Below are 15,563 nucleotides of genomic sequence, written 5' to 3' on the forward strand. Positions count from 1 at the left end.
ACTTCCTTTCATGTGGGAAACTGTCTAATTAGCTTTGACATGAAAATATGATGGAGTATCGAGTTTTGAAATAGAACCATCCATTTGATACATAGGAGCTGTACACGAGTAGGACATTCTTGCATTCGTTTCATATATCGGTTTCGTTTCTCAGTTTGCCAGTACCGTTGAAAAAAAACAGGGTCGACAACCATATGCATGAGAATATTTATCAAAATACATGTAGGCTTGATCAGCATGCCCAAAGGTATAATTGTTAAAAATCTGTATTACAGATATTCATGAATGAGAATTTGCTTGATTAATTACAGATATGCCGATATAACATACGTTGTACAATTGAGAAATGTCTTTGACTTTGCATTCGGTTTACAAAATATAATTACAAACACAAGCATTTGTTTCACAGACATTTAATTGTTTCATTATAAAAAATGCTAGTCACCTCTGGTCTCACTAACCACTTCTAACGTTTCCATTACTTTACATGTTAAAATAGTAACTTTCAAAGTCGCACTGAATTCCCAGGACAAATGACACCTTAAAGTTGCATACCGTTGCGAAGCTTGGAAAGTAAGGCTTCCAAAATCATTATGCTAATGGTACGATGATTGTAGAAATTCTTCACAAAATTTACTTGAATAAATAATACTGAAAATCCACATTTTTACCTGTTCTGCTAACTGACAGCATGGAGGCAAATTACTCACACATGTAAACAATATTCATACACTTTTGTAGTTAACTACATATATGATTTTAAAGTACACATTCTCAGCTTTATTTTGACTACTTTTAATCATAATACACACAAATAATGCACTTACAATGGATATGTCTAGGTTCAGTGTGTTTTTGGTACTGCATAGGGGGGTGGCCATTTGTCCCGAAAGTGGTTAGTGAAACCTCCTCTTCCTTATATAATTACCCATGAGGAGGTGACCACCATTTTTTTTTTTCGTATTATGATATGAAACAAATGCCTGTGTTTACAAACACGATTTAGTGTATTTAATTTTTTTTAAATTAATTTATGAAATCATTAACTCCACCAGCTATTAATGCAAAGAGAGTCATGATAGTGAGTAAACTGGGTCAATATAAGTATAACTTTGTTTAAAAAACATAGATTTTATAATGAAGTACCATATTTTTCAAGTATTGTCTTCCAAGAACCAATGCTGGTTATAGTTGGCTAACCCAGGGATTGTATAAAACTGTATATTGCAGGGACTGATCACTCCTAATAAAGTCTATCTAATGTATCAAAATAACTGTGCCTGCCAGGTCTTTACATTGGTTAAACTCCAAGCCTATAAAGCGATAATTTCAAAGTTTTGATGAAAATACTGAGAAAGGGTGTGTTCTCAAAAGACTAAAATAAAATAAAAATGTCAAAATTTACCTGTATAGTCTGTAATTACTTATTATTTATTAGTAATTGCCCCAGGGAATATTGATGAATTTAGTCAATTTTTAACTGTTAACTAAGTATTTCAAACTCACTATTACGTAATAAAAATTATGTAATTTTAAAGAAGTTACTTTAATCTTTTAATTGGTAGTAAATTCATATGTTTAAACAAACAGAAAGCCACATTGATTAACAGCTTACTGGGGTACAGTCAATTCAAATGAAAATTTCGATATTTCTTTCCCATGCCATAGGTATACATTCATTTAGTCATCATTTTATTGTTATTCAAAACACATTAAAGTAGCCATAGTCATTCAGCAGATTTTTCTCTTTCATTTGATATTAATTTCATTTTAATAAATACGATAGTTTTCACAGTCAATGACAAATTATCCTTTATGAACCTGTAGAAGAGTTATGCTTTTGAGAATCATTCTTGATTTGGTTGATTTTAGGGGGATGTTATAGCGTAGTTTTCTCAAAAGTACAGATCTAAATATAGAAAGGACTATTGTCACATAAAAATATATAGCAAATGTAGACAGAAAAATCAGCATCTGATCCATGGGTTTTTCTAAACCATGAATCACCTTACCATAGGCAGTGTCTGAATTTTATATGGGCTGGTACTTAATTCATTAATGCTATGCACAGATTTTTGTAAATATTACCGGCAGATGAAAATTTGGACAGTGACATCATCTTGATGTTAACTTTATTTTATGACTATTTTTTTAAATGATAAATTATTAAGGAAATCTGTATAATAAAGAGTAAAATCAACTGGTTGTAATGAATTTAAATCAAATTTTAAATACTCATGCACAGATGTACATTTTTGTAGTTTGAGGTACACCTTTCATCTTGGGAACAATGATGATATTTTAGTTGTTTGCCACTTCAATTTAATAAGTTCCTTAATTGATTTGTTACATATAGATGAAAGTTTGGGAAAAAGGCAGATTGTAGAAAAGTTAATTTCCATTTGAAGCTTTCCCAAGGAGCCTATTTTTGTTTAAAAATTAGTAGTGTTTTTATTTACAGAACACTCTGAAAAGCATTACAAACACAAGAAACATAAAAGACATTATGACAGGGATGAAGATACTGAATCAGATATGTCTTGGTCTGTTTATAAAAAGAAGAAAAAAGACAAGCAACATTGTGACAAACAGGGCTGTTCAAAACAAGAAAGATTGGACTCAGGAAGTATCAGTGAAGCTGAATGTAGATTAAAATCTATATCAGCCTCAGAAAATGAAACAGATAATGGATATGAAAGATGTAAAAAACCAACAAGTAAAACAAAAATTGAAGGAAAAGATGACATGGACAGATATTATTACTCGCATAGACATCAATCAGATGACAAGTACTCCGCTGAATCAACCAGTAGAGGTAAAAGACAAAAGAGAGAAAAAGACATTGAAATTGATGAAGAAAAAGAAGACGACAAAGACTTTTCCTTTGATTTTACACAGTACAGATCTGATCTGAACAAAATTTTCTTCAGAGATGATGAATTTGTTAAAAGGTATTTCAATGAAATCATAAAGAGCCAAGTAATCAAATGTCCAAGTATGCATGTTGCAATTTCATTGCACCAATACTTCCCATTGTTACATGACTATATGAATAACCAAGACAGATTGATTAAATCACAACCTAACCTTCCTTCAGGAATTATGTCAATGACCTCACACAAGTGCATGTAAGATATTCATCATTGTCGAAATTTCAGCTTGTACCCAAATATAACATCAAGGAATATATCCATGCGTTTTGTTTTGTTTCATTTCATTTTCATGATAAAATTTTAAGATGTCATATGGTGATTAAGAATTTAGTACAATTGTACATTTCAGTTGCTTCTTATATTTACTGACTTATTTCCACAGGCCTTCCAAAGAATATGATGATTTCTGGACATTTTTGGTAAAATATCAGCAGTTTCAAAGGAAGAAATATTACAGGGAAAAGGAGAAAGACAAACAAGGTTTGACATAATACAGCAACAAATTGTTCTAAAGCTTTCTCATTACACTCTGCCACAAGGTGCATATACATGTATATGTGTAGGAAAAAGTATTATTGATCATAATACAGTAAATTGAAAATCATGTTATTCTGTTTACTAGACCAAAATTGATCTGATGTGTAACATTAGTTTTGTCAACTTAATAAGTAGTTTTTGCAATAGCTTTTTTTCACATGCTGATGTCACTTTGCTAAATAATTACATAAACCAGTTATCAACAATTTTTGACAGAATTGATTACATAACATTGCACTGACTTGACATAAAAGTGATATGAGAAACTGATAAATTTTCTTGCCATCTTTTTTTTTTGGTGTTATCAGTATTTAATTTACTTTCACACAGTTTTGAAGTTGCAATCATTCCTCAAATCAAGTTCTGATGTTTTATGAAGAAAATATTCATTGCTGTTTATTTTAGTCTGACCATAAAAATAGCGTAAATTTTACGGTTTAAAATGATGAGGCTAAGAACAATAGGAAAATGCAAGGCTGTTTTTGTTTGTAACAGAAAATTATAAGATAATAACTATTTAATCCAGAAAAAAACGTATTTTCAATGTGAAGCTGGTGATATCTTTGCAACCTCAAAACAATGTAATATTTGTGATGTCACCAAAAACAAAATTATATTCAAATTGTATATGCATGTTCCCCTGTTAAACCTTACATGAATATGTCAGATTGTCCATCCTTCCCCTGTTATACCTTTCATGTATCTGTCAGAGTGTCCATTGTTCCCCTGTTATACCTTACATGTATCTGTCAGAGTGTCCTTTGTTCCCATTATACCTTACATGTACATGTATCTGTCAGAGTGTCCAGTGTTCCCGTTATACCTTACATGTCTCTGTCACAGTGTCCTTCATTCTCCTGTTATACCTTACATGTAACTGTCAGATTGTCCATCGTTCCCCTGTTATACCTTTCATGTATCTGTCAGAGTGTCCATTGTTCCCCTGTTATACCTTACATGTATCTGTCAGAGTGTCCAATGTTCCCCTGTTATACCTTACATGTATCTGTCAGAGTGCACATCATTCTTCTGTTATACCTAACATGTATCTGTCAGAGTGTCCTCAGTTCCGCTGTTATGCCATACATGTATCTGTCAGAGTGCCCATCATTCTCCTGTTATACCTTACATGTATCTGCCAGAGTGTCCATCGTTCTCCTGTTATACCTTACATGTATCTGTCAGAGTGTCCATCGTTCCCATGTTATACCTTACATTTAACTGTCAAAGTGTCCATCTTTCCTCTGTTAATTTATTCCTTACATGTAACTGTCAGAGTGTCCATCTTTTCTCTGTGAATTTATTCCTCACATGTAACTGTCAGAGTGTCCATCTTTTCTCTGTTAATTTATTCCTTACATGTAACTGTCAGATTGTGGAACCATTTACAGTCTAGTAGTTTCCTGAAGGGGATAAGTTAACGTATGTGTTGCTACCTTATTGTCAAAAATATTGATGAAATCAGCTGGACTCATCAAAGTGATGTATGCGCTTCTTTAAAATCATGCTATGGTTTGTTTTGTTTTGCAAGGTGCTAAAATATGTAAAGAAGCCTCAGATGAATTAAATCTACCAACTCAATATGACAACAGATATAGAATTAACTTTGCAATCAAAAGTAGAAATGTAGAAGATTTTTTGAAGAAAGGAAGACTTGTTGGTATGTATTTTTATGTTTTTCAAATGATTTATTTTAAACTAGTAAATAATAATTTGGTAATAGATATATGCTTGATGAAAGAAAATACACTATCTGCTATGTGAAGTTCTCACATTGAAATGTTTCAATGTATCAGTACTCATACAAGGCCCAAAAATGCTAGAAAGCAAATTTTGGAAAGCAATGTCTGTATGACTTGTGGTTACATGTGAAAACTGAAGATTTATGTTATGTTGTTGTTAATTATGCATTTTTCATTCCTTTTTATATGAATTTTTAAAATCCGACTTAGGATTCTTTTGTCAAGAATTATAAATGACGTGTTTTGTAAATTATATGTAAATTTGTATTGAATTTTGTACTGCAAAGTCTGTTACAATAAATTGTAATCTTTTCTTCATTCACTAAAAAAGGAGAACTCCTACTGTTGGTAAATATAATATCACAAATTCTCATATGTAAAAGAAGATAGTGGTTGCCTTTTTTTGTCTATATTGATGATTGCCTACTCTTACAGATGCTGATGTTTCACCAAATTTAACTAAACATCGAGTAAAACAGTTCAAGAATATCTTGATCCACTATGTTGATTTTTTACAGAAACAAAAGGTATATTAGAAAACTGATATTTAAAGTGAAATATGAATGAGCATAGACAAGGTCTCTTATCTTAAGGAAACTCTTCAAAAGCTGATGTACATGTGTAACAAGTATCATTGTGGTCTTGATCTGCCTTCTTAAAAAAAAGATTTTTGACAAAAAATTATCATATGCCATGATGAATAATGAAAATTTTGTAAAATATGAGTGCCAAAATTGTGATTAGACAAAATTAATTTTAATAAATTCTTTGAATATCACTGTAACTTGATGATATGTTCATATTGACAATGTTTATGATTGATTTTTAAGTTTAGTAAATTGAAGAAGATAAAGACAGATCAAGAAAATTTACCTATCTTCCAATACAAACAGATGATACAGGGAATGGTGAAGAGACACCAAGTGGTTGTTGTGGCAGGAGATACTGGATGTGGTAAATCTACACAGGTTAGTACAATAAAAACAGCTGGAGATACAGGATGTGGCAAATCTACACAGGTTGGTACAATAAAAACAGCTGGAGATATAGGATGTGGTAAATCTACACAGGTTGGTACAATAAAAACAGCTGGAGATATAGGATGTGGTAAATCTACACAGGTTGGTACCATAAAAACAGCTGGAGATATAGGATGTGGTAAATCTACACAGTTTGGTACCATAAAAACAGTTGGAGATACAGGATTAGGTAAATCTACACAGATTGGTACCATAGAAACAGCTGGAGATGCAGGATGTGGTAAATCTACACAGGTTGGTACAATAAAAACAGCTGGAGATATAGGATGTGGTAAATCTACACAGGTTGGTACAATAAAAACAGCTGGAGATATAGGATGTGGTAAATCTACACAGGTTGGTACAATAAAAACAGCTGGAGATATAGGATGTGGTAAATCTACACAGTTTGGTACCATAAAAACAGCTGGAGATACAGGATGTGGTAAATCTACACAGGTTGGTACAATAAAAACAGCTGGAGATACAGGATTAGGTAAATCTACACAGGTTGGTACAATAAAAACTGCTGGAGATATAGGATGTGGCAAATCTACACAGGTTGGTACAATAAAAGCAGCAGGAGATACAGGATGTGGTAAATCTACACAGGTTGGTACAATAAAAACAGCTGGAGATACAGGATGAGGTATATCTACTCAGGTTGGTACCATAAAAACAGCAGGAGTTACAGTCCTTGAACCGATCCGCGCAATGAATTGACGGATCAATGACCGTTGACTGATTGATCGCTGACCGATGACCGGTGACCGATCTGATCAAAATTTTGTTATGTAAAATGATGTATGGTCTGTTTTAAATAAAAGAAATGTAAAATAAAAATATACATTGATGTTTAAATCTATAACGTTATATAAATATGTGTAAAATTGACAAAGAAAACAACAAAAACCGTAAAATACATTGACCACTCTGTGGTCATATGATGCGATCACCAGTTAAATGGATCAGTTTGACGGATCAATGACTGACCAGAAACTGGTCGCTGATCGATGACCGATCACAATTTTTGTGGCACGGAGTGGTTCAGGTACTGTACAGGATGTGGTAAATCTACACAGGTTGGTATCATAAAAGCAGATATGGAGATACAGGATGAGGTAAATCTACGCTTGTTGGTATTATAAAAACAGCCGGAGATATAAGAATGCACAGGGAATGGTCATTTACACAGGTTAGTACAATAAAAGATTCTGTTTGACACATTATAAGAATACATATGTTTCCTTTTATGTGGTATTAAATCTACTTGACTAATAGTGACAAATGAGTGAAATGAATGGGAAACTATTTTAACGTTAATTGGTCAATATTCAAAGGTTAACTCCTACTGCACCTGTAAAGAATTGTCCACAGCCTTGTTCACTACTTACTAGTAGTTTTTATGTAGCTATGTCTCAGTGGTTGCTTTAGCATCTATCAGGTCTCAAAGTTGTCATTAAAATCCGAAGAAAAAACTCATTTTAGTTAAAATGTCAGAAACTTAATTATCTATTGTTCCATTAAGATACAAGATACATTCAGGAGATTAAAAATCTCTTTGGAGCCTTTAGTATAATGTATAGTCTATATGCTTCAGTAATGTGAATAAGAAAAATTACTACTCCAATTCTGGTACATCCAGTTTTGTATAAAGGCAATTATGTTACATGTATATATTTTTTGTGTGTGTTTCAAGTTAAAAAATAGATCATCATTTCAATCTTTTATCTGGTTAGTATCTGCTTTATTTGTTTTAGACTCCTCAGTATTTATTAGAAGCAGGATTCACCAAGATAGCCTGTACCCAGCCTAGGAGAATTGCCTGCATTTCTTTGTCGAAAAGAGTTGGATTTGAAACTCTGAATGAATATGGATCTGATGTAGCCTATCAGGTATTTCTGCCAATATACATTTCAAGTCAAAAGATACCAAATGCTCTTCGTTGGTTATAGGGTTAAGTGCATTTTCCTTTTGCTGACAAATTCTATAGTTATAAACAATATTGTGACACAGAATACAATATTAAAAGACATAGAATGACTAAGTTTCAGAAATATTTCAGTAAGGTCATGCTTCAGTCTTAGAAGTAGTTTGGAAAGATATTAAATTTGTTAATTGTTTGGTAACAGATAGTAGATTAATCTTTACCACTGAGTCAACACCACAAGGCAGTATATTTAGTTCATTAAAACTAGACCATTTTTAATCAGATTGAGAATATTGTTCTTCCTACAAATCATGATTACATTATGATGGTTTAGTCATACAAGAATCTGTCCAATTTAGGCCAAGTAAACTTAAACCTTCATGAAAGATATTGGGCAGGTGGAAGGATTTTATTTTTTATTTTTTGTTCCTAACCTGATATTTGCTAGTCTAATTTTAGTTACTTGAAGTATAGATATGTTCTAAATCCATAGCCACACCAGTTTCAGAAAAGAAACATTATTTTAGTCACCAAGAAATGAAAGATTAGTGTGTTATGGTTACTCTATACTGAAAACTGATATTAAAAAATTCTGATTTTGAAAATCAGCTCCAATTTTTAAAAATATTTTTGTCATTTTTTTAGGAGTGAGATTATATTATTGCATCTGAAACTGTTGATGCAGTGAAACTTTATCAAATTTTGTATATAAATGTTTTAAGGTCAATGGATGATAACTTGTTTCCGAGGTTTTACTAAGAACTTGATTTATACCCAGAGGTGTGACTTAATATTGTGATAACTATACAGTTATATTCAGACATACTGTGAAAGTAGTTTTATTCGTGGATACCAATTTTTGTGGATCAAGGAAGAAACACAAGTTCATGAATTTTTGAATTCATAGTTTTGAAGTTTTCAGTATAACATCAATGAAAATCTACTCTTCATTGGTAACCAAATTTTGTTGTTTGACCTACCCATGAAAACCACAAAAACTGATACCCTATTAACAATGGTACTTTCACAGTGTACAATGTACCTATTACCAGCACGAAAGTTATCAATTAAATTTGTATTTTTCAACATTACTAGATACAATTAAATTCTTTACTTGTTACCTGTTAAGTACTTATCAAAAACTTAGCAAAAGTAGCTTGCATGTAAAATTTTATCAGATTTGGCAAATGGAAGAGAGAAAAAAATGATTTAGCCTGTAATGTGGACTCAGTAAATTAAATGTCTTCCAGTGTCAAGATACGTCATACAATGTCCTTAGTGAAATTATTCTAAAATCTTCATGTACAGATTCCCAGGCTTTTATTGACATGAATACTTATTTTTCACATTTTCATTAATTAAGTCAACAGCAGGGTCAGAATTGTTCAGTTGATTTAAGCCCATGCTTGTATTTTTTTTTCATTAATTTAGTAATTATCATCTGGAAAATTTTGTAGTGACGCACCCAAACATTTTGGGAACAATCCTGCGGTTTATACCTTTTAATTCAGTTATTTGTTTTTTTTTTAATTATGCATTTTTCACTCCTTTTTATATAAATTTTTAAACTCAGACTTAGGATTCTTTTATCAAGAAGGACAAATGACATGTTTTGTAAATTACATGTAAATTTGTATCGATTAAATTTTTTTCACAGGTTAGATTTGAAAAGACCAAAACCAGATTTACGAAAATTCTCTTCTTAACTGAAGGTATTATTACAGCCTGTAAAAATTCAGTATGACTGGCGTGTTGTTGCGTGAAAATGAGCTGAAAACAGACATCATACCTTATGATGAATGAAACCATCCAAAGATCAAATAGATGTATAAACATGTACCATCTTTCAAAAAAAAAATAGCCGACACAGTAAATTTTTTGATTTTTACTCATAATTTTCTACATTTTATTCAGGAAATGACACATGGCACACAGTTTTTTTTTTAATGCCACTAAGATATTAGTATATCGAGAATCAGAATTGCAATCAGGTGACTTGCATTTTCCATGGAAGAGTGTCTTTTAAGGTTAAAGGGTAAAAAGCAAAACTAAACTGACTGTGTCGGAAAAATTTATGTCACAATGTGTAGTTATATAAATTCCTGGTATTCGATTGGGTTCTTTGATATTTTGATATTTGGTATGACCTATATCTGTTGTATTCAATCTTTGGATGATTTTGATTAAGTTATATGATTGATATTTGTTATAGCCTATATCTATTGTATTCAATCTTTGGATAGATCAATTTATTATGAGGTATGATGTCTCTTAGTTTCCAGTCTATGCAGCTCACTTCACACAGTCACAATGCAACTGTAATACTGAATTTTTACAGGTTGTTAAACCATATTAAGATATGGAAAAAAATGTATTGATAGAAGAATGTCACAAATTATCATCACTATATATTTATACAAAGAATATTTACAGACATAGATTTTATATTGTGTCTCAACTTCACCAACTAAAATTCCATTTTATTTATTAAAGATACTTACTGGTATCTGACTTCACAAACTAAAAATCCATTTTACTTTTTAAAGATACTTACTGGTATCTTGACTTCATGAGTGGTCTACACATATAGAAATATCTGACACTTATCAAAGAGATCTCTGATCATGTAGTAATGATGATTGGTATTAAGTCTTACAACTTGATAATTAGCTTTTGCAGTATTTATTTAATTTTTATCTGTTAAGTAAATTCACTCTATAATAGAAGAAAAGCTTGATGGAAGAAACAATGCTATACTGGTATATACTTCATAATGTTACACTAAGAAATTTTTTTTATTTGTTTTATTTTAAAGCAATTTATAACATGCCATCATTAAAAAATATGTAAACTTGATGACTAGTTTGCTCATCTGTGGTAAATATCTACCATTCTAATCATATATGATTGGTTTTAGAATTGAAGTTTTAATGTTCTAGGATTATTGTTGAGGCAAATGTCAGAAGATCAACACCTGAAACAATACAATGTGATTGTAATTGATGAAGTTCATGAAAGACACATCCACACTGATTTCCTGTTAGGAGTTATAAAATGTCTATTACAACACAGGGAAGATCTCAAACTAGTTTTAATGTCAGCTACAATTAACATTGATTTGTTTAGTGGATATTTTGATGATGCCCCAGTTATTAAGGTTTGTCTGCTTGATGACCTGAAGACTAAGCAGTCTCAAGCACTGTTATATTTAAATAATTGCAGAAAAAAATTTTATACTATAGTATTTAATTTAGGTTTCAAATCATTTTAAATTTTTTAGTTTTTTTTACTCTTTGTAAACTTATTACTTCTTTACTTATTCTTGTTTTACTTGGGCAGTAGGATGGAAAATATTTTTGAATGGCAATGAATATTGCAAGTACCCACATTCGAGTTTTGAGTCCTGTGGTCTTTTGCTATCACTTAGCCTAATCTATGTATGCCATACATATAAACGAATGACTGATTGTGTGTTTGTAACTTTTTCTGGTTAAAATTAAAAGTGAATTTGGAGTGTTTTTTACATACATGTATCCTTCTCCTCTCTGTTATTATAAAAACTGCAATTAAAGGATGAGCAATTTATATGGTTTAAATGGTTATTTTGAATTTGTAGAGTTCATCAGAGCATGGTGTTTAAATTTCCATATTTTTTTTTTAATTTAGGTTCCAGGAAGACTTTACCCAATACAGCTGGAATATAAACCTATAACAAGAGATGATTCTAAATCCCAGAGATTAGATCCATCACCATATCTCAGGATCATGCAATTGATTGATAATAAGGTAAAATAGTATAGCGGAATCATGTTTTTGTATTTTTTGTAAAAAAACAATAAAAACATATTACAAATGTGAATCTTGAGGGTTTAAAGAACAACTAGGTAAACAGTTTTACAATGTTCTACTCAATCTAATCTGGGTGATTGATGATGAATTTGCTTGATATTAAAAAAAATCATTAACAGTGATTTGATGTGATAAACATTTTTTTTTTATTTTAGTATCCAAATAATGAAAGAGGGGATTTGCTAATTTTTTTGAGTGGTATGTCAGAAATCATGGCAATAACAGATGCAGCCAGAATATATGCTTCCAACACTAAACGCTGGATTATTCTCCCCCTACATAGTGCTTTGTCAGTTGATGAGCAGGATAAGGTAAGCTGCAGGTAGTTGACAAGTGTGAGAAGATCAGATGTCTGTTGATGAGTAGGATATGGTAAGCTGCAGGTAGTTGATGAGTGTGAGAAGATCTGATCTCTGTTGATGAGTAGGATATGGTAAGCTGCAGGTAGTTGACGAGTGTGAGAAGATCTGATCACTGCTGATGTCTGTTGATGTGTAGGATACAGTCAGCAAGTGATTTTTGATGAGTAGGATAATGTCTTTGTTGTCTTTTTTCATGAATATTTACTATTAAAGCCAAAGTAATAACATTTGTTTTCCACACTTTAAATTCTGAATGGAATATAAGCAGTTCTGTAAATGATACATTGATGAACATGGCAAATCTGACAGATGGGGTATTTGTTTGTAGTAGTCTTCCCATTTGTATTGCAAAACTTTTCATACCTGTCATATCTTAAAAAATAACCTGTCTTTTTTCATATTGCTGCAGGTACATATAGATAAAACTGTCCCATATTTATACTTTTTAGGTGTTTGATATTGCCCCAGAAGGTGTGAGGAAATGTATTGTGTCTACAAACATTGCTGAGACTTCAGTCACTATTGATGGAGTGAGATTCATTGTAGATTCAGGAAAGGTAATTCATAGTAGATTCTGGCAAGATAATTCATTTTAGATTCTGGCAAGGTAATTCTTTGTAGATTCTTGCAAGGTAATTCATTGTAGGTTCTGGCAAGGTAATTCATCATTATTGTAGAATGATTATGTCATAGAATTAGAAAATTAGCACTCAGGAGAGGAAATTATTAACAGTTCATGTGTTCATGACACTACATTTACAATAACTAATAAAGGAAATCTTGTTATGGCTTTGAATGCTATGAATCTTCTTATTTTTGTATACTTAAGTATTTATTTCATCCATAGGGATCATTTGTTTCCTAGGTTCTTGAATTTGTGGATCTCACTACTCACAAAATTAGGAAATTTGGAACTCCAGGAATAATAATGAAACCACAGTACATACAATGTAATTTGTTACAGATGCCTTCTTATACTTCCTCTACAATTTCAGGTAAAAGAAATGAGTTTTGATCCAAAGTATAAAATGCAGAGGTTACAGGAATTCTGGATTAGTAGAGCTAGTGCTGAGCAAAGGAAAGGCAGAGCAGGTTTGACATGGTTAAAATAGATAAACATTTTTTCAAAAAAAAATGAAGACATTTTAGGTTTCCAAGGTCAAATGACTTTTCTCCCCTGGTAGTGACAGTTGGGACCCTCCTCTTTTAGACATGATTTTTTTCTGCTTTTTAAGTGGAATGTTAACCTTGTAAAATCATCCTTGCTCTCTTCTCATTCAGCCTGAACAATTTGGGCCTCCCTTTCTTTTAAAATAAGTTTTATTTGTATTTTATTTGTACTAAGTTTTAGTTTAACTTTTTGACTGGCTTCTTTTAAATTATTTCTTAGTTATAAGATAGGGCTGTAAGGATACGCCTACCTCAGGATACAATACGTGTTGTGATACAAGAGTGATGATACGATACATTTGGATAAGATACACAACAGCATGTTACCGTTTATATTTTTTTTAAATTTTGACTAAAGAATATTCAACAGATTTCAAATTGATGAATCAAAACCTCAGTCAAATATATTGTATTGTATCATGACCAAAAGTATAGAGAAACATTGATATCACAATAAATCGTTTCATCCTTATCATAAAATTTGATGAACTGTTAGTCATGATAATGTTTTATTTTTTCAACTTTTGATAGGACATTGTAACTTGGAAAAAATCAATCTGGTTTTTTTTTTCACTGCGACAATGTATTTCCCTCTAGAATCAACATATTTAAATGGATTTTTATGAAACTTTAAATAAAGTGCTCAGGAAACATGACAGCATATTACTTGAACGAATTTTGACAAGAGAATGCTTAGCTATTGTGGCCCTTGTTTTCTCTTAAGATAATTGTACATCTAGCCTGTTGTGGCCCTTGTTTTCTCTTAAGATAATTGTACATGTAGCCTGTTAATGCCCTTGTTTTCTCTTAAGATAATTGTACATCTAGCCTGTTAATGCCCTTGTTTTCTCTTAAGATAATTGTACATCTAGCCTGTTGTGGCCCTTGTTTTCTCTTAAGTTAATTGTACATCTAGCCTGTTGTGGCCCTTGTTTTCTCTTAAGTTAATTGTACATCTAGCCTTTTAATGCCCTTGTTTTCTCTTAAGTTAATTGTACATCTAGCCTGTTGTGGCCCTTGTTTTCTCTTAAGATAATTGTACATCTAGCCTGTTGTGGCCCTTGTTTTCTCTTAAGATAATTGTACATCTAGCCTGTTGTGGCCCTTGTTTTCTCTTAAGATAATTGTACATCTAGCCTGTTGTGGCCCTTGTTTTCTCTTAAGATAATTGTACATCTAGCCTGTTGTGGCCCTTGTTTTCTCTTAAGATAATTGTACATCTAGCCTGTTGTGGCCCTTGTTTTCTCTTAAGTTAATTGTACATCTAGCCTGTTGTGGCCCTTGTTTTCTCTTAAGTTAATTGTACATCTAGCCTGTTGTGGCCCTTGTTTTCTCTTAAGTTAATTGTACATCTAGCCTTTTAATGCCCTTGTTTTCTCTTAAGTTAATTGTACATCTAGCCTGTTGTGGCCCTTGTTTTCTCTTAAGATAATTGTACACCTAGGCTGTTGTGGCCCTTGTTTTTTTTTGAGTGTAAGGGTCCTGATCTTCTTAATAGATGCCAGGCCCCCAATAAGCACACATACAGCCTTCCCTAAATTATGCAGCCTGAGGGTCCTAACCTTTATAATAGGTGTTTGGCCAACTGAATCATGTGTCTGTAACTGACTGAATGTCTAGAGCTGCACTTGTCCAGTTTTGTATTTATAAAAATGTGATATGCTTGAAAGACTTTACATGTATGAAAAGCAGCAATGCTATTTTGTAGGTAGAACAGGACCAGGTGTTTGTTACAGATTATATGACAGTTCTGATTATGATGCCTTCCAGGAATATGCCACGCCAGAGATACAGAGAGTTCCTTTAGATTCCCTCATACTTCAGATGGTATCGATGGGACTACCTGATGCCAGGAAGTAAGTTTTTCACAGTCTGTTGTTAGTTTCATTTAGGAAATGAAAGTTATATTTATGTTTTTACTAATTAAAGTAATGAATTTCTGCTTTTTTTTACTATCATGTGTTGCCGATGAGTTGTGAAAGGGGTGGGTCATATTATAAAATAGTTCTTTATACTTTTTA

At 32.0% G+C, this 15,563-nt stretch overlaps 1 protein-coding gene across 4 annotated transcripts in view; it reads left to right on the forward strand.

Moving 5' to 3' along the window:
• Positions 1-145: 145 nt before the first annotated feature.
• Positions 146-15,563, forward strand: part of LOC148620997 (putative ATP-dependent RNA helicase DHX34) — a 30,302-nt gene continuing 14,884 nt past the window's right edge. For all 4 annotated transcript variants that reach the window (XR_015921054.1, XR_015921055.1, XM_088574968.1 and 1 more), the window contains exons 1-14: positions 146-247; positions 2,462-2,951; positions 3,316-3,413; positions 5,002-5,130; positions 5,648-5,739; positions 6,043-6,180; positions 7,992-8,126; positions 9,819-9,873; positions 11,101-11,318; positions 11,828-11,947; positions 12,166-12,321; positions 12,822-12,929; positions 13,368-13,464; positions 15,251-15,398. Coding sequence is in view for 2 of the 4 variants with exons in the window: in XM_088574968.1 (XP_088431094.1) it covers positions 199-247; positions 2,462-2,951; positions 3,316-3,413; positions 5,002-5,130; positions 5,648-5,739; positions 6,043-6,180; positions 7,992-8,126; positions 9,819-9,873; positions 11,101-11,318; positions 11,828-11,947; positions 12,166-12,321; positions 12,822-12,929; positions 13,368-13,464; positions 15,251-15,398 (2,033 nt within the window). In the remaining 2 variants the exon portion in view is untranslated. The remainder of the gene's footprint in view (positions 248-2,461; positions 2,952-3,315; positions 3,414-5,001; positions 5,131-5,647; positions 5,740-6,042; positions 6,181-7,991; positions 8,127-9,818; positions 9,874-11,100; positions 11,319-11,827; positions 11,948-12,165; positions 12,322-12,821; positions 12,930-13,367; positions 13,465-15,250; positions 15,399-15,563) is intronic.

The sequence above is a fragment of the Perna viridis genome, chromosome 3, assembly GCF_037379345.1.
Source record: "Perna viridis isolate PV_CMFRI_1.1 ecotype Kerala chromosome 3, ASM3737934v1, whole genome shotgun sequence".
Taxonomy (NCBI): domain Eukaryota; kingdom Metazoa; phylum Mollusca; class Bivalvia; order Mytilida; family Mytilidae; genus Perna; species Perna viridis.